General features: G+C 32.9%; 1 protein-coding gene across 2 annotated transcripts in view; it reads left to right on the forward strand.

Moving 5' to 3' along the window:
• Window positions 1-26,507, forward strand: part of CSMD3 (CUB and Sushi multiple domains 3) — a 621,464-nt gene that overhangs the window by 384,890 nt on the left and 210,067 nt on the right. For both annotated transcript variants that reach the window (XM_008642636.2, XM_017746102.1), the window contains 4 exons: window positions 2,338-2,454; window positions 9,284-9,499; window positions 10,103-10,291; window positions 19,307-19,476. In XM_008642636.2, coding sequence (XP_008640858.1) covers window positions 2,338-2,454; window positions 9,284-9,499; window positions 10,103-10,291; window positions 19,307-19,476 — 692 coding nt within the window. The remainder of the gene's footprint in view (window positions 1-2,337; window positions 2,455-9,283; window positions 9,500-10,102; window positions 10,292-19,306; window positions 19,477-26,507) is intronic.

Here is a 26,507-nt window from a genome sequence, read left to right on the forward strand (position 1 = left end):
GGATGAAGTAGTTACCATCAGAAGCTCCAATAACATGCTGTCACAGCCCTGATTATGTTTTGCTAATATCTAAATATAGCAAGATCAGATGATAGGGTGGCAGTGTTTGTCTTCACTGTCTGTTCATCAGAGAAGTAAGGAGGAAAATTAATATGGAAGGAGGTTATTTGCCTGTGGCAACAATGAAGAGATTGGGCAATTGTGGTCCTAAAATGCCTTATTTCAGCCTATAGTACGGGATTTGCAAATTTCCATCTTACAACTAGGCCAACAAAGGCTAGAAAGTTGGCAGGAGAAATAGCACATACAAAGCAATCAGGAGGCTATCCAGAGAAGTAAGCATGTTTAAAACAGAAATATAGTTAGTTAGAATGATGAGACAAATTTTAGCTAGGCAAGATAGGGCAGTCTTCATCCTAGGATATAGGATGAAATTCCATTTCAGATTTATAAAAAAAGTGTTATTAAGTGTATACTTCGTTTAGTGCCCTGAACACAGTGATGGTATGCAGGGCCATAAGCTCATTATGAAAAATAATTGATCTTTATGAAAACATTCCACAGTGCTACTGAAATGTCTGGAAAATGCCTGTATTTCATTGAAACAAATGTCTGGTTAGGTACAGGGTGAGATAGAAGGTACATTTTGGATAGTCTCTTGATTTCCCTGTCTGCTGTATCCTCAAATCAGTTATGAATGTACATCTACGCAGAAAATTGTGACATGTCAATATATTCATTCTCAAATATATAACATTAAAAGCAAAGGGATAATGGGTATAACTTCCATCATTTACTCCATCAATGTATAGCAGAAATTGCCATAAGTAGCATAAATATCAAGATTTAGCAGAAGAAACATCATGATGCATTAAATCACTCAGCATCTTTCTCCTGAAGTATGTGGATGTTGGAGCACATACTGAAAGGCCAAACTACTCCCCCCTTTACAAGTCATACTGTTGAGTGCTGCGTTAGTACTTGCTACTGGTGTTACAAGATGGGTAGGAGCAGGTTAAACCAGCTAGTGCAGGTGGGGCAGCATCTCTTAGAAAGAGTCATTGTTCCTCCAGCCTGAGACAGGCTCCTTCCCTCACCCTCATTGCTGTGGCGGCAATGTGGTAAGCACAGACATGAGCAAGAAATAGGTGAGTGACAGCTTATAGAACAAGAAGAGGGTTTGATATTTGTATCAACTGGAATTACAGACAAGTAGCTGCCATTTACATCTCTCCAAACCTGCCTTTCAAGACCTTTAACATGTGCAAAAGAGAAGAATTTGTATTCATTACTTTGGAAGGACTGCTCATGTGGAGAACTGCAATCAAATTTACTAGAATGGTCTAGATTATTTGACACGAATCTAGTGCCAGTAGTTCACATTGACTGGACTGTTTTTCTTTATTCTAAAATATTTCTACAAAATAATTTTTGTAGTGTGTATAATTAGGCTAAGGATAATAAAAGGAATAGATGCTTTTAATCTTGAGGAAAAGAAAATAGAACTACTCATTTGTTTTATAATGTATGCCCTTCTTAGATAATCTATATTCACAGAACTCTGATGTAATAACTTGGTACTGAATTTTAATAACTATTATTGATATATGATAATTCTAAGGTACAATAACTCTTCCTTACTAAAAATTACTTGATTAATGTTGTATTTCAAAAACCCTGGAATAGAAAATCATTGAACTATAAATTTTTGCCAGTGTTGTAATGACTAAATGTTTGTATTTTGCATTAATTCAAGATGTAGCTTATTTTTTGTATTGCTCAAATACTGATTACTTTTATAAAGTTGCTAAGGAAACTATAGAAATGCTTATTCTTATATCGGAACCTGTCATTATCACTAGCATCATAGATATAAACCCATAACCAATAGTTATAAGTATATACACAAACTCATGTCAACCTTCCCTGCACAAATATTTCAAGTAAATAATTCTTCAATAGCCAAGACACACCATTTTAGCTCTTCAACCTTGGCTTCTGCTTAATTGATATTGTTTGGCTCTGTATCATCTGCCTTCATCTCTCTGCTGAACTTAACGACTTTCACAGACTCTCCGGAAAACATGAAAAAACAGCTAATTAAACTTGATTTTGGTTCTCTAATGCATATTAAACACATATTAATTATTGATTGCATTTCATTTTACATTGTATAAAAATGGCCTGTAGTTATATTTGAAATTGCTAAATCATTTGAGTAACTACTTTTAAGTAATTTTAAAGGCAGAAATTTTCAGGTTTTCTCACATTTTCTCTTATCTGTATGTTTATTATTATTATTATTATTATTATTATTATTATTTTCTTTATTTCTAGCTTTATGTGGTGGAGATGTTAGAGGACCTAGTGGAACAATTTTATCCCCAGGTTATCCTGATCTATATCCAAATTCACTGAATTGCACATGGACTGTGGATGTTACCCACGGAAAAGGTAAATAAATCCTTTTCTCTTTTTCCATCTTTTTTTTTTTTTTTTTTTTTTTTAATATATATAAGTCCGGTAGTCTGTGCTCTAGGACTAGACCTAAGCTAGCACCAAAGCACTGGGATTTCAATTCCTGTGTTTTGGGTTTGTTTAATTTTCTTGTAGAAACTCCTAGAATTCCAGAAGTGGACTAGGTCCTTATACTTCCCACAGAATGAAAAGTCAGTGAGAAAGAATTATACAATGACTGATCACAGAAGCTGAAGGACTGGAAGCTTTTAAGGAGAGGAAGTTATTTCTTGAAGGTAGATTTCAGGAAAAAGCTGTAATACTGATTTTAACTCTTCTCTGAGAGGTTAAATAATGCTTAGGACACAATGCTTAGGCAGCAAAGTTTCCTAGAAATAGTGTGTCATAGTTGCTTTCCAATGAGAGGTTTTGGTACTAGATGAGATGGATCATACTTTTAGCTTTTTGTTGGTATTTTATATCAAATGTAGGAGCAACTGCATAGTACTCTTGTGCTATGGGTGGAAAGAGCTAGAGAGGCATAAGATTTAATGTTAGGGGAAGGAGACAGAGATAGATGTCGTGAGAGAAATTGAATACAAAGAGCGTAAACTGGTAAGAACACAAAAAAGAGAATTATATTGTGACACTGGCAAGAATACAGAAAAAGAAATGAAAGGGAGAAGAGGGAAGACAAGTTCAATTCTGAATTTCATCAATGTTCTCTGTGAGGGCATGAAATGTGACAAAGTATGCTGATGATGTATTCCTCTAAGAAAGAGTTATTGATAACATAAAAATAACACTTCACATATAGAGAATTGTGCTGATCTGTGATCCCCTTATTCTATTTTGTACAAATAGTGTGACAGTTCCTCATCTAGATGTTAAATCACTCTGACTGGTTGTCCCATTTAAAACTCCTTAAAGCGTTAAAGTGGCAAAGTGTATCTCAAAATTATTGCTCCATCTGTTCCATAGTCTCTCTTATTACCAAGTGATGCCATTGTGTCAATGTAATTCGATTCTGAATATCCACAGTGAAAAAGCCTCCTGAACTTAGTGATGCTACATCACATACGACATTTGCCCTTATTACCTCTAGGGATGATACATGGCTTTTAGAGTTGTGGGAATATAAGTGACTGTGCATCTTTTCTTCTGGATATTCAAGAAAGACTAATAGAAAGTATAAAGAAACTGTTAGACCTGTAGTCATTTATCTTGCACTCTGTCTGAGAAGTCATTGGATAACTGCACAAGCTTTATAATCTGAGAATTAAAGGCAAGTAGCAGAGATGGAGTTTAGCTTCATGGAGTAATACTTGACAGAAAATGATGTGAATTCTACAGAAAAAAGAGGTCAGATTAAGCCACTTTTTTCAGGATTCTTGAAAGACATTTTATTAACACTTTCATTTTTCTTAAATTAAAAATGTAAGTGTGAAGAAAAGTACTGGGGAAGTTTTGGTTGGGTTTTTTTTTGTTGTTTTCTTTTTCAGAAAATGAAGTAGCTTTTTTGTGGTTTATCTTTTTCCTTAAAACCTCAGCTAGAGAAGTACTTAAAAGTTGGGATGAATAAAAGCTGAAATTCTCAATGTTATAACATTTTATGTGAGGCTGTTAAGAAAACCCACCATATATAATGAGACTCCTGAGAAAACAAATTTACAGAAATAAAACATGCAGGGGAAGAAATAATATTACAAAGGTTATTTATAAGCACATATACACTGATGAATATATGCACACATATTTATAGACTCACATTCTTGTTTGATTCAATGTCATGAAATGTTACAATCCTGGGGCAGAGTAGCTGGAAAGCTGCTCAGTGGAAAAAGACCTGGGGGTGCTGGTTGACAGCAGCTGAACACAATCCAGCAGTGAGCCCAGGTGGCCAAGAAGGCCAGTGCCATCCTGGCTTGTATCAGAAATCGTATGGCCAGCAGGACCAGGGCAATGATTGTATCTCTGTACTCAACAATGGTTGTCCTGTGTCCATTTCTGGGCCCCTCAGTACAAGAAAGACATTGAGATGCAGTAGCATGTCTAAATTTTGGACATTAGGAGAAAATTTCTTCATGGAAGGAGTTATCAAGCATTGGAACAGGCTGCCCAGGGAAGTGACATCCCTGAAGCTATGTAGAAAAACATGTAGATGTGGCACTTAAGGACATAGTTTAATGGTGGACTTGGCAGTGCTGGATTAGTGGTTAGACTCAATGATCTTGGAGGCCTTTTCCAACCTAAATGACCTATGATTCTGTAAGTTTTATATTATCGCATGGAAATGTCATGCAGGAAAAACATTAAGTATGAATACAATGTCACAATTGGACATTTTGATTTATGCCGCTCAAAGAGCTGCTGGAAAAAATTATAGAGTGGGTATTTGCTCTGAGTAGGAAATAGTGTGTGAAATCCTCATACTTTGTACTTGTTGGCAAAAAGCTATTAATTCTTTAAGCTCTTCCTGTTGTATTGCATGAGGAAGATAGCTCTCCTTTTATGACAGTAAGTCACAGGCTTACTTAATTTAAATTTCTAACAGTAAAATTCTATGTCAGTGAGCTAGTCAGTTAGGACACTTCTGTATTTAATGGACAAATGCATATATCTTCAGGATATGAGTCATTGCACCCTGAATAGGTATCTAAAGCAGATAGAATGAACTATCCTCTGAAGGCACCTGTTTATCATCTAATGTCCGGGGGGTTAATACAGTCCCCAGAGGAAGTGTCTATGGGGAGATGAGTGACTAAGTTTTACATACTAAGTTTTACCATTTAGAAAAATTAATCCCATACACATAAATGGGTTATTTTAATGAGAGGAAAAAAATAACTTCTTTCTGGAGATCTCATTTTCTGCTCTATTTCATGTCTAGCATAATTTCAACTTCAGAAACTCAAGGAGTATCTTCTACTGGCTACTAACTAGTGAGATCATTTCTACTTTAGACTATTTTGGGGTTTTTTACCAGAAAGTTTTATAGTTTCATGTCAGAGTGCCAAGAAAAAGTATATAACTTGTAGCTCCAGAATACTGTGAGGTACTTTCTTATACACACATCTTTATGTTGCAACTTCATACTGATATTACATAATAACAGCTAATTAAATATATAGATTTAGTTATGATGTATATTTTATGTCTGGATATGTTGTGTTGCTAGGAAAAAGTTTCTGTGTTTGTATATACTGTTTTAAATAATAATATTGCAATATAAATACATGTGCTTTTAATTTTACTTTTTAAGTGTATCTAAAGTTTTAGAATTAATTTTTCAGTTGTGTTCATGTGGACCAGCATTATGATTCTTGAGTGTCTGTTACAACTTGATATAATTTTCTTTCATTTTTAAAAAAAAATTGTTAACTAGAGAACATTTATTTTAAATATAGTTAATATGTTTATTATTACTATTATGAAGAGAAAAGGAAACACCTATTGACAATAATTATTGCATTTGGTCTGTGATTAGAATGCAATTTAAATATATGGTGAAATGAAATTTGTGGAGTATCAGCAGTATGTTTTAAAACATTTATTATTAGATCAGTTAATTTACCCATCCCCCAACAGTCTGGATTGTAACATTGAGGAGACATTTTACAGTGTTATGTCTTCCTATCTTCATTTCAGATTTTAGATATTCCCCTTATAAAGAAAGCACATGTGAGGCAGAATGAGAAGGAATCTACCTGAACATATCTTTTAAAATTCTACCCCGGAGAAGACACAATCTGTCACAGAGCATATATTAATGTGATTAGAATATTTTCTGAAGAAAACTAAATTGTACAGCTACTGCTGGAATATACCTTGGGGTTTTGCTTAGAAATGTCATGGCAATCTGGAAAATTGATTGAAACATTCCCTTGAGTTAAACCTTGAGTCTGATGTTTGAACAATACTCAGTGAAGCTCAGCTGTGATTCACAGGAATTTCATTATTTTGGGTTGCTACCATAAAATTTTCTTTGGCATTTCTGATTTTGTTGTTTCAATATATATGCATGCACAAAAAAGGCCAAAATTAATTTGGACTGCAATAAATGCAACAAATATGAGCTGAATTTCAGTCTTATTCTGTATATATCACATGGGTCTTTTTAAGAGCTCCTTTCATGTCAAATCAGCACTGTGTCATACATGAACTAAGTTAAAAATCCCAGACATTTAAGAATTTATTAATTCCAAATATAAATTTATATACATTAGTTCAAAAGATATCCAACCCAATCTCAATTCCAGAATTCTGTGTGTGATTTTTGCCAATTTATTTTCACACAATCTCAGAGAATAAAAAGGATGATCAAAATAGATGAATGGCTTTGCTCATGTAATTAGTAAATCAAGAATTCTTAACAGCCAGAATAAATCTTTTGGATTATTTATTTTTACTAAAAGCATAAAATAATATTCCATCCAGTATTTTCTATATCAGTGCTACTAAGTAAGGATGTGTTTTTCTGGATCCAGAGGGAGAATGTGATGTGCATGGAGTTTTAAGAAGATAAGGAGGCATCTACTTGAAAAAGTTCTGAATGGTTCTCCAGTCTCTTTAAAGGGAAGTAAAAGATAGAGGTCTCCAAGATCCAAGGTTTTTATCTGATTGCTCCCATCTGTATGTCCAGCTGATGGCAAGACTAAGCATGTATTCCAAAGATGCCAATATGCACATATGCCAAAGATGCCAATATACATGGCCGGTCACACAGATTAACAACGACAGAGGCAAGTGTCTTATTGGCACACACAGAAACACCAACAGCACTGAAACAGACATGAACAGCACAGGCAACCAAATCCTATTTCTCCATCCAGGCTGAGGGGAAAAGGAGTTTGTTAGAAGTGACACTCACATGCTCCCCCAACCTTCCATATTCTGACCCAGGAGCTGGACTCCAGATTCCATTCCTACTAGGTGCTGCCTGCTCTGTGACCAATGGCCTTTTTTCCAGTCTTCCCCTGATCTCATCCTGCTCCCCAGACAGTCCATACTAATATCCACTAGTGGTCACCCATGTGCTCACACTCTGGACAGAATATACATTTGCTCACCAGTCAGGAATAGAGGACAGGCTGTGCTGGTTAGGTGCAGGCGTTAGTGAGAGAGTCTTAACCCTCTCTCTTTTCCCACACTTTTTTCACTTTTACCCAGCATGACCCCTTCCCTTATCTTCCTTTGGCCCAAAACATCTCACAAAAAGTTTTGAGGTCTCCAACTACCATTTTAAAAAAATCTCATCTTCAGTTTTACATAATCTCACAAATTCCCTCAACTACTCCACAGTAAATTTCTAATTTTCATAAGACCCAAGATAGTATTTTGTCCCCCATTATCATCAATTACTAAGTTCTAATTTAACTGCTTTAGATTATGGTGATACATTTAATTTACCATCAGACAGAAACATAAGAATTCTGGTCCTTGTTAGTACCTCCACTTAATCCTGCTCATTAAAGATTATGTGAGTGTGTATACCATTCATTACTTCTCTCATTTCTTGTCTCTGCTTCCTGTACGGAAAAGTCCTTTACCAGGATTGTAAACCAAGTGTCCTTGCACTCCAGATACCCATACAAGCTGTATTTCTTAGGTGTGATTGAGTTGCATTAACATAAATGTTTAATGCTATTCAGACAATGTCAGGAATATTATATTAAAAAAAAGCAATCTGAAAACAGTAGCTGGCAATTGTACTGAGAGCTTCTAAAGCTGCATGTGAGGTCTAGAAAAGATAACCCACAACACCTGAAGGGGCACAATGTTTCTATACTTAAACAGATGAGTCAAGCAGAGTATATCTAGCTTGGATTTTGTTACCCTGTTTGGGAAATTTGGGGCTGGTGGTGGCGGGGGGAGGGCGAGTACTGCAGTTTTGGGGCTGTAGGAAAGGGAACTATTTCTTTGCTTTTTGATTAAATTGTGTCTACTATTAAAAATCCATTGGCCAGGAGAGTACCCAAAGGTCATTAATCTTCATCTACTATGTTAATCTTCAATCACATGAACGGATCATTCTAAATGTTACATCATCAGATAGACTTGAAGAGACTGAATCATTGATTTATGACTTACATGATAAAACTGAAATGGATTACACTAGAGGTATCAGTAATCACTTCAGCTAGCTGATTGATTCTTCCATTTATTTTTCTTGGCCTTTCTGTGCATTCTACCTAAAGATCATGGTCTAACTCTTAGTTAAAAGTGATTTAATCATCTGTCTTGATCTTTAAGTCTTTTTATTGCTATTGTGTTCCAGGAGATATCTTCCTTTCTGGATGTGTGATTTATATATGATGATTGGCAAAAAAAGTATACTGTTGATGTATGTCTCTTATTAGGAGACCTCCCCTTTTTTGGGAGGAATTGGTGCTGCTACTCTATGTGCCATTAGAATTTAATATCATATATTTTATAATCTTTCCTTTCACTTCTGCTATTCAAGGATACTGGTGATTGTAAGAAATAAGGTTTATTTTTTCTATTCTGCCATTAACTGTTTGTAGTTTTGAACATACATAGTGCATCATTGGATTTTACACAAAAATGGAAACATATATCTTTAAATTCTATAAATCAGATGTCCATATTGCAGATAAAGGCAAAAGTGAAAGATGATGTCAAAATGAAACCTGCTGCAAAGATATTTTAATTCTAAAATCAGGAAAGATACTAAGTTTTTGAAAAATTTGATTATCTTCATTTTCTAAATGATGATTCATAATGAGATGCATGAATTTTAACCTTGGCTTAGTTACATGGATGTTAATAGGGTGATCTGTAAATCTAATTCTACTTTTTCTAACAGGTGTGCAGTTCACCTTCTACACGTTTCATTTGGAGGATCATCATGACTACTTACTAATAACAGAGAATGGCAGTTTCACACAGCCGCTGGCACGTCTGACTGGCTCAGAGCTTCCTTCACCAATCAATGCTGGTCTCTATGGAAATTTCAGGGCTCAGTTGCGCTTTATTTCAGATTTTTCAATATCATATGAAGGATTTAATATTTCTTTCTCTGGTAAGGAAAGACCTGTAATACCTGGCTCCTGAAAAAGTTGCTTTTTGGGGTTTTTCTGCATTGTATATAAGGAAAAAAAAAAAATTGAATTTTTTTTATGAATATATATACTGAAAAATTATATTATATAAATTGTTTCCTAAGCACAATAATTTCAAAGCAAGCAAATCTCTGTGCCTCTATAGAGGCAAAGGACACATTTGTGCTACATGATAAATAAGATGGGAGTAACTGTAAGACACTTTATCAAGTGAGGGAAGGAAACAGAACTAGTCTAATTTCTGTTAGTGAAATTCCAGATAAGATCAAGTATCAACTATTTAGTTTTTGTTGTGCCAACATTTTAATTTGGTTTATTTATCTGAGTTATTTATGGCTCTTAAAAGAATGATAAATCATGTTGTGTTATGCATCTTTAAAACATTGTGAATGTATTAATTTGTCTTACTTTTTGAAATAGTATAATTATCAATTTAACATTCACACAATACTTTTGTTTTAAAATCTGATGCCTGAATTGATAGTCAGGTGGAAATTACAGAAATTACTAGACTGTAAGATTACATGTTGCTCTCATTCAAGCTGATTTGCTCTTGTTTTCAGAGTACAATCTTGAACCTTGTGAAGATCCTGGGATCCCACAATTTGGTAACAGAATAGGATTTAATTTTGGAGTTGGAGATATTCTGACCTTCTCCTGTTCATCTGGATATCGTTTAGAAGGAGCTTCAGAGGTTATTTGTCTTGGTGGTGGACGACGAGTATGGAGTGCACCTCTGCCAAGGTGTGTGGGTACGTGGTCAGCTGCTTTCATTTGCTTGTATGTGTAGTCATTGTCCATGGACTTGCAGACTTACAGCATGGAAAAGCATGGTAATACACCTCTTTTTAATGTACTCCCATATTCTCCATATCTCCTTAGTCAATTTTTTTAACCTTTTTTTTAATATATTTAGTATAATAACTATCAGTGGACTTCATAGTCTAGACTTGAAAGCAATTCAAATTGAGGGCACAATGATTACTCTTCTTATTTTGATTAACAGATCAGGAAATCTGGGTATAAATTTAAATCAGCATTTACCAGTTCAGATATCTAGTAATCAAATATTTTCATCAATGCAAGCTTCCAAGTGATATCTGTATTATAAAATTGTAATTAGAACACTTAGACCAGATTTATTTCATAAAACTAGGTCCATTTATAGGAGTACAGTCAACCTGGGCATCCTATGTAAGAACCATATCCTCAGAATATCCTTAGAACAATTATTCTGGTTTTAAAACAGTAGCTAAGATAACTGAGAAGAAACACTTTCTGATGATTCCTACCTAGCATTCTCCATTCACTGTAGAGGTAGCCTGTATGTGTGGCTTTGACTAGAAATTTAGCTTTAAATGGCTAAAGAATGTTGATTGAGCTGAATTCTTTCTAAATTATTTAGTTTTCAGTCCTGTTGAGAACTGTTTAAACAGTAAGATGTCTAAAAAGTAGGACAGTTACTTAAGTGTCTGCATTATTTTTATTTAAGAGTATATATTGCTGAAATGTATTAACGAGTATGTACTGTATGGAAAGGTTTATAAATGAAAACATCTCTATCAGTGTGCATTTAAAATATTTTATTTTTTCATACTAAATTGTATGTTAGTAAAACATAAATGTCTTTTGGATGTTAATTGCACAGTAAGTATGGATTGATTATGTGTTTCCTCTTACTTGTTGTTAGTTACTGTATCAAAGCTTTTAGGTCCAAACCACTCCTATGCCTACCTTGGTATAAGGAAAATTATGAATTTAGCATACACATTAGCAACATTTATATGTGTACCTACAGAAGAGGTGTTTTAGAAGATGATTCAGAGCAATGGATGAATAAAAGTTATTTTTGTGTTGGGGTTGATAAATTTTTAGCCATAAGAATAATAATGAATGTGTGCACAGTCGAGAAAACAGGTTAAATTTCAGTAATAAATTTCTGGAAGTGTTAATATACTGAAAATGAATTGGTAAATTATCAGCAAAAAGAAACTTCCACAGCAGCATAAATGAAAAAAAAATTGCTATATAGCTTTCATGACATAGAAAAATAATATTTATGTTTGTTTGTTGGGCGGAAAGAGAAAAGCTGTATAAGAAATATTTTTTTTTCTAGTCAACATGTTTTCTCATTACTTTTGAAAATAAAAGATAGTCTCAACTAGAATGACTTAATTAGAAATTTTCCCCTCGTAAGTATCCAGCCTTTGTCAATCTTGTGCTTAATTTACATGTCATAATAATGAAATTCAAACAAGACAACAATAGAAATTGCTGTTGACCACTTATATTAGATTCAAAATTTATGTATCATTACTGCTGCTCATATTTGGCTTTTTTGTCAAAATGATTAATGAGATTTAGTGCTCCTGATATCATGTGCACTTTCACGTATGTACAACATCAATTGGGAGCTAACCACCGCACACAGAATTTGTGTTCAGCTTGTCAACACAAGAATAAAATGCAAGAAAGAGAGATAAAGTAGAAGAAGTTTGATGGAAGGCCAAGCATCACTTTCTGGATACAATGAAGGCCAATGTGTTGGGTCTTGAAACAGAGTAGTCAATCATAATTCTAAACCAAATAATTTGCCAGAGAATTAGAAGCCTACTTTCCTTTTCTTATTTAGAAGATGGGTTAATATTTGTTATTTATTAATTAATGTTATTATTCAATCTATGAAGATATTCTTTTTTCAAACAATTTGACTTAAGACTTAAAAAGTGAAATTTTGAAATTAGGAATTATTAAATGGAAAAGTAATGTTCAAGTAGCAAAAAAATATATTTTTATATTTTATTTTTAAAGCTGAATTTCTCAACTGATGGTATTATCCCAATTCAGTTGCACTTGATGTTGTCCTGGAACAGTTTTTATAAAGGATTTTTCTAAAAAAGCATAAAGATTTTCCACTTTTTGTACAACATATGATGCAGTACTTCTTGGGGTAGATGTCTGTAGTCACTCACTGGGCAAGCACTGTTTGATGGTACTGAAACTTTGCTGTGTTATCCACACTGTTTCGGTTAACAAATCTAAAATGCTCTGTATGAGTTGCTACCAAGTAACTACAACACAGCCAATAGTACAAGTTGTAATAAATGGATGTATCTAATGACGACAGAAAAGAGTCCATAATCTTTGAATTGCTTGCTTTGAACATTTCCATGGACAGTGAAAAGAAAATGCCTTTTTGACTCTAAGTAATCACTTCTTAAAAAAATACCTACAGTAAATATGAATGCTTGTTCACTTTTGATTTTTTATAAAGGCAAACTCTAAGCTCTGGTGGTCCTAAGGAATCAACATTTTCCTTAATATGCTAGGGGTTTGTCTCCAGCTTGTAATACAGAGCAGAAGAATCATCTTAAGTTTGTGAATGTGGAGTTGTTTTCATAGGGTTATAGTGCCTCTGAAATGTTCTGATCCATTTGGAGATCAGATGTCTTTGCCTAGTTCTCTTTATAATTTTCAATGCCATAGATAGCTTACAAGAATTTTCCTGTAACGGTGTTACAGATCGGAACAAACAAGAGCAATTATTATTGCTTTAAAGGGAAAAATAGTGACATAGATAAAATTAAACTTTTCTTATAATCAATAATGGAATGAAGATGGTTAAAGAACTATTAGAATACTGTAATTCCTTAGTTTAATGGGTTATTTTCATGCTATATTCAAATATAACCAAATGCAGTGTTCATATTCAGCACACACATTTCTTTCTTGGAATTGCTTTTCCTTTCAGTGAAATGTAGAAAGCTGTCTCTATTATGCCAGGATTTCTTATGCCTTTTTTTTTTTTAATCTCCCCTGCCCTCTTCCAGTTTGTTTTTGCTTTCCTTATAAGGCTGTCCAATAGCCAAATTGTATTACTTTTCACTATAACTGTCGTTTATAGACTATAATTGTTTCTATGTCTATGTAAAATAATCTGTGTCTTCATAGCTTCTCAACTGTGTCAAGTCTTTTCCTTTACCTTTCTTAGGGACATACAATTTCTTTCCAGACTGCTAAACCTTCCCTGGAAAACATTGACTTTAAAATTTTTTTCTTCTGTGCTACTTTAACATTTTCTGTTCATTCTTGTCAGTAGATCCCAAACAGTCTCTAATCCTGGACTTACAGATTTTTAAGGAACTATGCACCTTGCAATTTTAAAAAACAGAGAAAAACCATAAAAAATCTACAGGCAAACTCATTAATTTATATCATGTTGCATACTTTTCAGGTAATACTGTACATTAATTTTTGCTGGTAGAGATTTTTGCCAAGGTGTTCACTGATGTAGCTTCTTTGCCAAGCTTCAGTTAAGCTGCTTTTCAAAAAACACCAAGAACAGACAGAAATGTCTGAAAGGTTATATTGTATGAGAGAAAAATAAATTCAGTGTTCACTGGATATGCATAAATATGGAGCCAAGGAAGTGAAGGTTCTACCACAGATATATCCGTAGTAAATTCCTTAGTTAGCAGGAGAGCTATTAGTTACCTCTGCGCATCTTACTCTATATGCCATTAGTCTTGCTGCATCTGCATAGCTCCATTCATTTCTGTGCATATATAAAATTAAAGATAAATGTTGCTTTTAATATATTTGGCTTGAAAACAATGTCCTTTTGCTAGCTTTGAGATTTCTTTTCATATGTGGACTGTTTGGGCAGCATGAATTCTGAGTTTAAGGGCTGTGATATCCACTTCTAAACGTCATTGATTCATCTCAGGACAAATGAATCATAAACTTTCTTCTGTTTGTCAGAAGTAAATTTATTCTCTTAAATATTTCTTCTATCGTGTGAATATGTTATATGTCTGTTATTTTCTTCAGGAGAGGATTCCTAAAAAAAGCAAAATACAGTCATTGAGGTCTCACCACATGTTAGTATAATAGCATTATAATGTGATAAGAAGTTTCTTAATGTTTCTTATGTATTTTAATATTTTTCATCAAGTTTTAACTGTCCCTGTTCCCTATGTGCAAATTTTTACTAAGCTCCAACAGTTCCAGCAGTTCCTTAGTTATTTTGTGGAGGAGTTTTTTTGGTTGTTCATGTTGTGGGATATTTTTGGTGGTGGTGTTTTTTAAAAGAATATTAAGTTATTTTAAAGGAGAATCATGCACATTGGTACTTTAAATTCTCTTGATATAGAATGTGGGGTTTTTAATACAATTTGCCCTGTTAATGTTAATGCAGAAGCTCATTTGTCATGCTATTTCTTCATCCTCCTTTGATCAGTTGCAATGCAGGAGCACATTATTTAAAGTATATGGGACTCCTACCCATTCTTGTCAGCTGGAGCAATCAGTTACGAAAAATAATATTAATAATGTAAGTAATTCTTTCTAAGAAAGATTTCTTTTGTATTTGGCCATTGGCCATTTGGCCATTGATGTAGAAATAAATACAGGATCTTCCCAGATCTGGAAATACTGTCTTTCATTATAACATAAATAATGTAGTCATAAAGCAGCCAAAAAATTATTTGCAAAATATATTGAAAATAAGTTTAATACACAAATAGATACATTAATCTTTTGATGTTCAGATCAGATAGGAAGTAGATACATGTATTGCAGATACATAATAAGAAATTTCTGTTAATCATTTTTGTCTATATGAAAGGAAGTCTTGTATTTTGGAACAATGTAAAATAAAAGGAAAATCCACTATTCTTCTTGATTCAAGAAGACAATGTTCTTTTCACTTTTTTCATCAGCATAGGGTTCCCTGTATTTAACCTGTCAGAATATAAAAACTGCCTGGAAAACTAGTCATAACCTTATAACTCATATTATTCACAGAAATAAAGCTCTAGTGATCACTTAATCCTTTCAGAATTTTTGTGTTATTGTCCATTTTGCTGCCTTGTTTTGACAAGAGTCTGTTTTCTGGTTTATGCTAGCCTTCAGTTGAAGAGGTAGAACATCTGAAGACAAACGGCTTTATAAGAAACCCTTTGTTGAGCACTGAATTTAGATACAGTTTCTGAAGTAACTGTTGATTTACAATCTAATACAGAGTTGTTTAAAGATAAAATCCTTTCTAGAATGCTTCTGCTTACTTGCCCAGTCAAGCCGTTGCAATACACAAGAGATACCTAACCAAGAGATACCATCTTTTCAAAGTACAGAACTGCTAGATGTAGCGCTTACCTTTTGATTCTGTGGGATCGTATTGAAGAAAACAATTTCATTCTGTCTGAATTTTGATCTGTAGGAGCACATCATGTTTTTTTGACTGATAATTATTTATGGTGAGCATTTAATCAGCTAAATTGTTGAGAAATATTGCAATATTCTCCTATTGTATTATTTTTTTAAAGCTATTCAATTCATTGAAGAAGTGTATTCAAATGGTTCAAACTGATAAATTTCATTCCTTGGTTAGATCACAATGACATTTTGCTTGATTACAGAATTTAAATACACTAATAAACAGCAGTTAAAATTAATCTGTTTTATTATGGAAAGGTGCAATGAACACACATTCATAGCCAAAAGCATAACAATCTTTTATTGTAATTATCTTGTTATAGAAGGTTTTACTTTTCATTATTTTTCCTTTGAGGTTTTTGTTTATTTTCCTTTCTAATACTGAAATGAATCTATTATTTCTGCCAAAGTCTGGAAACAGTAATTCACTTCAGTAATTCACTTACTGTTACATCCTTCTACTTTATATTAGGCTGAATTAAACTCTTTGTGAAAATATATCTGGATGTGGAATATTTTTCCTTTAAGAAACAAAAACTTTATAAATAAAGCAACCTGATTTTTATCTCTTTTGAACAGGGAATATTACTAAAATGAAACATTAATTCAGTAAAGAAATATTTGTAAGTTCTGACAACAGCTCTAATTATGCTTTAAAGAATGGCTACAGACTCTCTGATCTGCTGTAATGTTTCCTTTACTTCTGAAATACTGTTTTGTCACTTCTTTTTTCTGTTCTATGTTTCCCTATTTACACATACTCCCTTAATTTTATCCTGGTTTTCCTTTTAAGTCTCTTTTACTCACTATAATGCCCCTTAAAATTATTTTCCAAACACTTTGAAAAAATTGCATGTGTTTAATATTTGGATTTATTTTAAACTTAAGAACTCTATTTACATTACTTTTCCTGACACTTTTTTTACTCAGCACTTAAATGCAAATAGAACGATTAGGGTCTCTTCTTATTTTTGCTCTAGTATTAATTATAGAATAGAAGGAAACTGTAAGTTCCATGAAGTTCCATGTGATTTTAAAAAATGCAGCCACCTGTTCATGTTTATAGATAGGAGTGGAGATTGTCAGATAGAACTATCTATGCTGCAGTTTGGAACACCTTACAATATTAATCGTGGACCTTCCCAGTTTGATTTAGCACTTGTTCAGAAATATAATCCTAACTCCTGTTTTTCTGTGAGTATGTGCTTGATACTTTGTGGTTAGTTGTTCTGTTGTGGCTTTTTAAGACATAATTTGCACTGACAGGAGGCAAGGAGAGAAGCCAGGAACTAACAGTTGATTTTGTCAGAATTCCTCTGACAAGTGTACAAAAGAAGCAGCTGTTGTAGGCTGGACTGTGTGCCTCCATGGAACTGTGATGATGCAATGGGAGAAATTCTATTATACTGTGGTTTTCGATCCTGCTGTTGCTAAACTAGCTTTCTTGTCTGCTAACACAAGATACAAAAAAACCACATAATGGTTTGGGTTGGAAGGAACCTGTAAAGATCATGTAGTACATCTGTCTGCCATAGGCGGGAACATTTTTGACTCAATCAGGTTGCTCAAAGCCTCATTCAACCTGACTTTGAACACTTCCAGGGATGGGACATCCACAACTTGGAACACAATATTCTCTCTCTAAGTTCAGAAAGTCATATTGATAAATATGATGACATAAAAAGTTTCCTTCTTTTTAACAGAAAACTTAGCCTGATTCTAAAACAGTAGTTAAAAATGTCCTAACAGTTAGCTGACTTCTGTGCTCAGATTTTAAAAAAATTGCTTTGAATTATATTTCTGACATAACCCAGAGTTGATGGATAAACCTAATACCATAATTACCTTGTGCCTTTTGGCTTTTTTATCTCTCTGGAATGGGAAAGGATATCTCACAGTCTTGAAATTATGATCATCTTACTCCTTTCTGTTGTAATTCAAAGTGACCTATAGCAAATACCCATTTACTTGAGAGTGCAATAAAAGGATAGATGTGATCATGTGGACTAAAAGGTTTTCCACTTTTGCCTAGATTAAGTGTATCCAGCTATTCCAGTACAAAATAATATCACCTGAATTATTTGGGTACTTGTTCCATATCAGTGAATTAGATGTAGTCATCAAGCATTTGTTCTTTGTTCTGTGCCTTATTTGGCTTTCTGTGCAATGTCTGCTTTAGCTGCATACAGAAAGGGTAGTTAATCAAGTTGGGCTTTTTTTTTGTCATTGCTGTCCAAATTTCATATACAAAATATATATTCCAATATCCTGAATGTTGCTCAAACAAGTCTGGGGTGGGAATTATAATAATGTTAATAAAAATTAAAAGCTTTTAGAATAGATACTGTAGTTTGCTTAAGCATCTTTTCAAACTGTTAAGATTATTGCGTAGTTTTGCAGAACAACATTACTTACTCTGTGAAATTATAAATCAGTTAAATTCCCAGGTTAAAATAAATGAGATGCATTCTCATGAGATTGGGTAAAATAAGTGGCAAAAATATTGAAATAATCCTGAAAACAACCATAAAACCAGAAAATTTAGTGTTACAGTTAAATTTAAAATTAATCTAAATCTGTTAAAAAGAGAGGAAATACTCTTGTACTTTCACTATAATGGCCACATATCAAGACTAAATAAAAAGGGAAGCAAAGGATTATAAAAGTTTCTTAGTGTCTATTTAAAATACCTGGTAACTAAAGGCTAAAAGTTACTTAATTAAAATTATGCATATAGTCCAATATATGATAGGAAGTGAAAGTTAGTTAATAATGACTAATGAAGCATTGTCAAAAGTGTTTTATATTTCCAGGCTTTTGTTGATGATTAAATGAATTGCCAAAATCTTGAATTATAAGGCTTACTTCTTGAAATAATAGTATTATTTGAAAATACTTATTTATATTTTTAAGTCTTAATCTTAAACCAATTTAATTCACTTTTTTTTTTCCTCCAGGAGTTATGTTTTTCTTCTTTTATGTTATTGAAATTGGTTTTTTCTATATTTACCTGGTAGATGTAACATAACTATTTTTCTACTGTAATTTACATGATTGACTATGTTGGTTATCATGGTTAAATAATATCTGAGGGAAAAAGAATCATTAATCTATGTGAAAATGCATGTATCTACATATATATATATTTATGCATGTGCATGTATATATAAATAAATACGCATATAAATTTATAGAATTCTTTTACTTTCATTTAATTTGCAAGTCTTTATGAATTTCAGTGTTGGAGAAGTTAAAACCAATACACCAAAATTCAAGGAAGATCCTTTAAAACAATACCATTATGAAATGTGTCATTAATATGATTTTAACGCTCTAAATTTTTTGACATACTTTTATTAAAGTATTGAAATTTAGAAATACTCTTGCAGCCTCCAATCACTGTCATGATTGTATACTTAAAATTAGATTTTAGATATTAATAAACATTAATAATGTTAAACTAGGTTATATTAACATTACCATTATCACCATTACTAAAAGTATTTAGGTGTTCTATTAAAATATGCCTTAACATTTTTTTTTAATTGCAGCTGAATGTGGAGCCTCCACGACAAATAATGAAGGAATCTTATTGTCCCCCAATTATCCTCTTAATTATGAAAACAACCATGAATGTATTTATAGCATTCAGGTACAAGCAGGGAAAGGAATCAATATTTCTGCCAGAACATTTCACTTAGCCCAAGGAGATGTTCTTAAGGTATGTAATCATGTAACTTATTTGTTATTTCTGAGCTTGTACTACCTCACATCATTGAGGTTTATCTGTCTGCAATACTACAGTACCAGGTAAGTGGATTTCAAGCATCTCTTAGAAAATATGTTACTAAATTTGTTCCATTTTAAAACGTTCAAAATTAGGCACTCTCAGGTACCTCTATAATGTGTTTCTTAGTGCATTTTTTTCTGACCAGAGAAAATTAAAAAAGAGGTTGAAATAATAAAAGAAATGTTGCCATAATGGTTATTTTTATTCAAGTTTTAGTGTTAAATATTCATCAGTTACATCTTTTGATTTGTTTACTTACTCAGTATCTTCATATCTTGAGCTGTGATCTAAACATAATAAAACATAACACCCATAACTTTAATTTAACACTGTCTACATATTGCCTTCTGTACATAAGGTTTATACTTTAAATTACTTTAATCTGGTGTGGTATATAACATCTGCAAAATGGTAATCACAGCAATTGCATGTGAATAGAATTTTTGCATTGAAAAAAGAAACCACAAAGGGGAAAGAAGGATACTAGAACCTAGCAGAGTTTTACAGAGCGATTTCACCCTTTGATTTGTTCATATGTTTTATTACTGTACTCCAAAAAGTACAGTTCCAGCTGCATGTATTACTTAGCCAGCTACACATTTAAAGCTGATGTTGATCAGGGTGCCTTTTTGCACATCCCATCTGCAATAGCACACCAATGCAATAAGTTATCCGTGATTAAATAATTGTCCAATTGTTCAGAATTTGTAATTTAATTAAGTTTGCCTCTGTGAAATCAAAGGAACAAGAGGTACTATGCCAATCACATTTGATTTTTATAAGTTTTTCTGCCATATTCTTCCATGTACTTATTAAATGAGAAGGATTATGGAAATATATATTTCTAAGAAACAACTGTGATTCATACCGGGGTTTATCTCATCTAACTGTAGCCATCTGTACATTAGGGTAGGATTTCTGTCATTAGTTGTCAGATACAAGCCTTTTCAAAAGGGGCAAATTATACCTAAAATATAAGCAGACCTAAACAACTAATGTAAGATGAAATCAGGCAGCAAGAAGGAAAAAGTTATAATATGCTCTTCTTAAAGCAAAACACAAGCAAAGAAAAATTAGCCAAAGGCTAATAGATACCCAGAATGCCCAGGGTATCAATTTTAAATTGAACTTGTTGCTTATTTCAGAACCAAGTAGATGCCTTTTAATTGTTACCTTAATTAATTTTGAAAGATTTTATTTGAAAGTTGATCAGTATGCATTAACATGTAAGTAATATGGAAAAAACCCTCAAACCAACCAATGAACCAACCAAACCATTCGCTCAAGGAACTATTAACCAATAAAAGCATATGGCTAGATTTTTCTCAAGACTTTTTTGATTGAAACCATTCAGCTCTATTATCTTAATTTAAATCATACCACTGTAGGAAGGGAGCTACACTTATGTGCAGTTAGATAAATATAAATGAATATAAATATAAAGCAATTCAAATTTTTCTTCTTTTTCTTTTTTTAATTATTTAATGTACATATTTGGAAAGATCTATACACTTACGACTTTCCAAGTTCCATTTGAACCATATGCACTTCAGATGTTTAACAAGACAATATTAGCTCAGAAACTTAGAGAAGAAAATTCTGCTTTAATACTGCTACTCAATGTGAAATCAAGAGTAACGCAAAATTAATTATAAATAGAGGAAGGCCACCACTCAGCTGTAAATGTCAGTACATTTACAGACACATTTGCTGTATTTTGCAGGTGTGTTTTTTAAATGAAGCTAGTATTGTGTAATTAGAGTGTTTGTTTTTCAAGCCAGCAGCCTTGAATTATAATAAGGAGCTGGAGTTCCTCCTGATCTATTAAAAAAAAAAAAAAAAAGGTAAGAGGTATTCTTGATTATGGTTGTCTCTTTTTTCAGTCTATCTGGCATCATAGTGAGACAGAGGCACTCAACCTTCACAATTGTGGGAAGAAATATCTTTGGAACCCTCCATGTCTTTTCCTGCCTCCTTTCTTAGCTGAGGTTCTCACAAACTTAAGTCTTAATTCTGTCCACTCTTTTTTCATGTGTTCATTTGATAAAGGAATTTTTTCAGGAAATACATTAGCAGTCACACAACCCAAACTTTCCTCCTGGAATCAGGTGTGAAGTTGTCTGTTGATCCCTACTTTTATTCTACTCTAAAAAAGTGAAAATACTGCTTAATTTGCCTGTTTTTCTGATTGTGGAGAATAAGCTTCTGGCTACAGGAATAGGACATTAGGGTTGTACTTTAGTCTTAAATAAATCAGTAATAGTCAACAAATGCTTTTAACCTAATATGTATATCTACTTTGTAACTGGAAGGAACTTATGTTTAAAAAAAAAAATCATCCTGTCTTACAGAAAACGGCCAAGTGACATATAGTGAATACACAGTTCCCCATCAACTGTGAACTAGGGAGGGTATAGGAGTCCCCATTTTAAAATCAAGATACTTAAAACACCAGCTTCTAGAGAGGTCTTCCTTTCCCCAAACGCAAATTAAGTAACTCCATAATATTTCATGGTTAAGCTCAGGTTTTCAGTGATGAACTTTGCTTGGATAATCCATCTCTTTTCATCAGAAGTGAGGGATGAAAATGCTGGCAAAGAAGTTAGTCATGTACTTTGTGGTACTTTTTCTTGCAGCTAGGATTTTTAGATTACTAGAGGTATGCAGCTAAAATTCCATTCAAAGTGATTAGACTGAGTATTCTAATAAAATTTTGACAAGCTCTTTAACGACATCATGAGGTCTGCTGCTTGCTACTTGAATTAACTGACCATGGATGACATTTATATCTGACAAGCACTGTGATTGAAACAATGAAACAGCTGTGCTGGGAATACAGCATTAGGGAGAAACAGCATAATTAACACAAGTAAATCACCACCCTTACTATTACTCCAGGGGCAGAGAAGGAGGAGTTCCCTTTTATCACTTCTGAACTGGTATAGAGCTGAGGTTTCAGAGTATATAATTTGTTTTTCATTTGCTTCATTTAGCATGCAATTCTCTTGTTCTCTTTTTAATGTAACTGCTCTGGCGACTTACATTAACGGTGCAGTTCTTTTGGTGTTTTATTAGAAACTGTAACAAATATGTAAATATCTCTACTTTTTTTTTGTGTGTCTGTGTGTGTTGGGATATAAGCTGCTCTTGACAGTGCCACATCTTGTTTTAATATTTCTGAAAGTTATATGAAGACATATGAAGAATTTAGGATCTGTATAATCACTACAGGCTAATCCATTTAATGTTAATCTCAGAAACTCTGTAACACTTGCTTCCTTCTTTGCAACTGTACTGATAACTGAGTTTGTGCACTATATTTCCAGAATTCAGTATTTTTAGAGTAATCTACCTATGTGGGAGGCAAAGATAAATAATGCATTTTTTCCAAAGTATGAAAATATTGCTAGCTGGTTTTTGTTCCTTGCTTTTATCTCCATCCCCAATTTTGCTTGTAAACTCTCTAGTCTCTGCTAGCTGTATGCAAATGCTTGAGATATACACAGAAAGAACAGAGTTGCCATTTTTCTGCTCGCCTGAATAGTCCATTGACAGTGGTGAACATGTTATTTGTGTTGAAATGTGTTGAATGTAGAAAATATTCTTTTATATCAAAGATATTTTAATATACTTTCTAATTTAGGGGAGAAGCACTTTTATTAAAATTGAAACTTGAACAAGGCTAATATGATTGTTTTCTTTATTTTAAGTAGATTTCAGCATAAATAAAAATGTACCTATGCATGGTACTAATTAATGGGTGGTTTTCTGGTAATGTTTAAATAAAAAAAAAAAAACAAACCACCTCCAAAATTCTGCAGACAGTTTTCATTAGGTAAACCTAAAACACAAGAGAGAGGAACACCAAATATGAAAAGGACTGAGATAGAAAAAGAACATCAGTTGTTTCTGGGGATCTTAGTTCTCTTTTGTAGTAAACTATCTACTTGGCTTTATGTAGCGTGAGAGCTGCTGTGGTCAGTGATATTGCACCTATGTGGAAAAAACTGATTTAAGAATTATTTTTAATAATGCAATCAAGCAATCTTTCTTTTTCCTTTTACTAAAGCACTCACTGCAGCAACTAGCAGGTAACAGTGTGTCAGCAAACAGAACTGACACTCAGGGTTCCCTTCGCCTCTGCTTGGCTCAGCACTGTTTGTGCTCCTGCCAAATATAGAGGATTCAGTTTTACTGCATTTTTTCATTGTCTCCTCTATGAGCCAGATTATAAATGTGTATACATGATTCAGTTTTTGAGGGTTTTGGACAAAGACTTTGAAGGGATGTGATGTTTGGACCTTTTTGCTAATTTGTTTCTTAAGAATCTTCATGTTTGTAATAATAATACTTTTAGCAATATCATCCTGAATATAACACTTAGAAAAAGGTAATAAATGTAGGGGACAAAAAAACCCCCAAAACATATGGACCCTTTTCTGTCTTTATATTAGTGCTTCTATTCGCATGTGATATACATTTGACAGGGCGTTGACAGCCTCAGTTCTGAGCTGCTGATTTTATGTTATTTCTTCTCTTTATAAAGGAACAGATCTTTATATCCATATGCCTTTTATGTTTCAATGAAAAATCTCAAAAATAGCTTGATTAAAATGCACAAATTTTACACATTCAGTTATGATACTCTCTTGGTAAAATTTTATATAGTCAAATAAATTAGCAGAAAAAAAGGCATTAATTTCCATCTAAAATTTGTTAATAATGGAGCCACTTAAGAGATTAGCAAATTTTCTTTGCTCTCTAACTGTAAATGCAAACAACGCTTCCTTCAAAAATGGAATATAACTTCTATTAGTTGAAATATTTAGGTAGAGTGTTCACTATTAGCATCCTACCCTATAATATTTCTATATATTACTGTGGTATGAAGCACATTAACTCAACTTTCTGTGCCTTTGTTTTTCTTTATGAATTAATCATTTAAAGTATTGGGCCATAGAAAAAGTAATAAAGATGGACCTCTGTTTTCTAAATAGTTTGTTACTGGCATATCTAGGCATTATCCAGTCATGAACCAATTATCTTTGAACTAATGTTACACGATGTCTTTAAGAAAAATATATCCAACCAAATAGTATTTTTAAAATGATTATTCTTGGAATTACTTTTATCACCCAAGTGACTTAAATCTAGATGTGCTGGCAAGGCCTATAAGAAAATATATTTGTATATTAAAAATAAGCTAATTGTGCTACCTTAATTCGCATATAATATTACCTTCCAAAAAAACTATACAGCTGAATTACTAACTCATTCAAAATCATTATCTCCCACCTAATTTAACAAGGTTAGAAAGAAAATGTTGATTCTGCAAATCTCAGAAGGGTCTCCTACCACTTTATTGGCAAGTTAAATCGTATACTTTAAATGATTCTAAAAATATCCGGGTTTTTTCCTATTAACTCAAATGCAGCACAGAAATGAAAATGTGACTTAAATTGAGTTACACTACAAAAAAATGCATTAATTTATTGTCCTAAGGGAGACCCCAGTGTCTTAAGAAGAGGGGTACTTTGAATGTCTGAAAGACAGCAACCAAAAGAAAAAATAATTCAATTTAGTGTTTAAATGAATCAAAATCCTGCCTCAGCTAAATGCACTTCTCCTACTCAAATGAATTAGTTTCAGAAGTGTTAGATACTTTAAATTCTGTTCCTTCATAGAAATTATATAGGCTTAAAAATATTGTACAGTGTGACAGCTAGTTAGCCCATGAAATAGAATGAGTATTAACTAATGAGAGTGGAATAATGTGAAAGCGGACTAATGTGTTTGGACATCTAACAAAATTGGCAATAAAGGGTGTGTGGGGAAATCTAACCTGAAGAAAATTGGTATCATGACATGGTTTATTCAAAGTTTTGGTGAGACATTGAGAATAGCTGGTATAACTTATTAACAGCTTCCTTTGGTTAGGTATTAGCAATACACACATAGAAGAAAATGGTTTACTCTTATCTAGTTTTTAAAAATAAAATAAATCCTGAATCCTTGGTTATTATTAATTATAAAAGGATTCAAGCTGGGTTTTGTTTAAGTCTGTCATGATGTAAATATCTCTTCTGCATAGCAGTAATTCTCCTGAAATGGATATTTTCCTTACAGTTGCTAAAACAAAATTAAGTGCATTTCAGAATTAATTTTCTAGGTTGGGTGGGGTTTTTTATTTGGATTTAGTTTTGGGGTTTTTTTTCTTGTTTTGTGGTTAGTTTTGGGATTTTTTTTTCTGTTTCTGGCTTGTTTTATGATCTCAGTATCATTTTAAAGGAGTTTTTTAAAAAGATAAGACATCTATTTTAATACTGCTATATATATATATCTTGAAATTATATTTTAGTTGATATGCATTAATTGCACTTTTTTTCTTCTTCTCTGATTTTTTCCTTTTACTCCATATAAGGACATCGGCTTTTAAATCTAAATTTGCGTGTAATTTATTTGTTGTGTCAGTAAAAACCAAGGAATTATGTCAAGTCATCTTGTTGTGCATCTTAAACTGCTGTACCCATTACAGATAGCTAGAAGTCACTTACTTGTTTTATTTCAGCATATCATTAAATGTAAAGTCTGTGTTATTACTGGAGACATGAGGATTTCTGGAAAATAGGATTTAGGTGTGTAACTCATTCTTACAGATGGGGAACAGGCATCATAATACTTCACATTTACTTTGTTGCCTTACTACTATTGCTGATGTATTTGTTTTGATTTCATTCTGATGAAAATTCCTGTCTAAAAATGAAAGCTTTAATTACATTTGTAATTAATAGAATTACAATAGAATTGAGAACTGCAGACAATTCTGTATACTTTAATAAGGCTTTATAATCTCCCTTTACTGCAATTCGAAAATTATTCACAGGTCAATTTACTGATTTGCAAGCGAAATTTTTCATAAACCACATTAATCAAAGTTTCAATTAAATATTAGTTTAAATATA

The sequence above is a fragment of the Corvus brachyrhynchos genome, unplaced genomic scaffold (genome assembly GCF_000691975.1).
Source record: "Corvus brachyrhynchos isolate BGI_N302 unplaced genomic scaffold, ASM69197v1 scaffold28, whole genome shotgun sequence".
In the NCBI taxonomy this organism is placed as follows: domain Eukaryota; kingdom Metazoa; phylum Chordata; class Aves; order Passeriformes; family Corvidae; genus Corvus; species Corvus brachyrhynchos.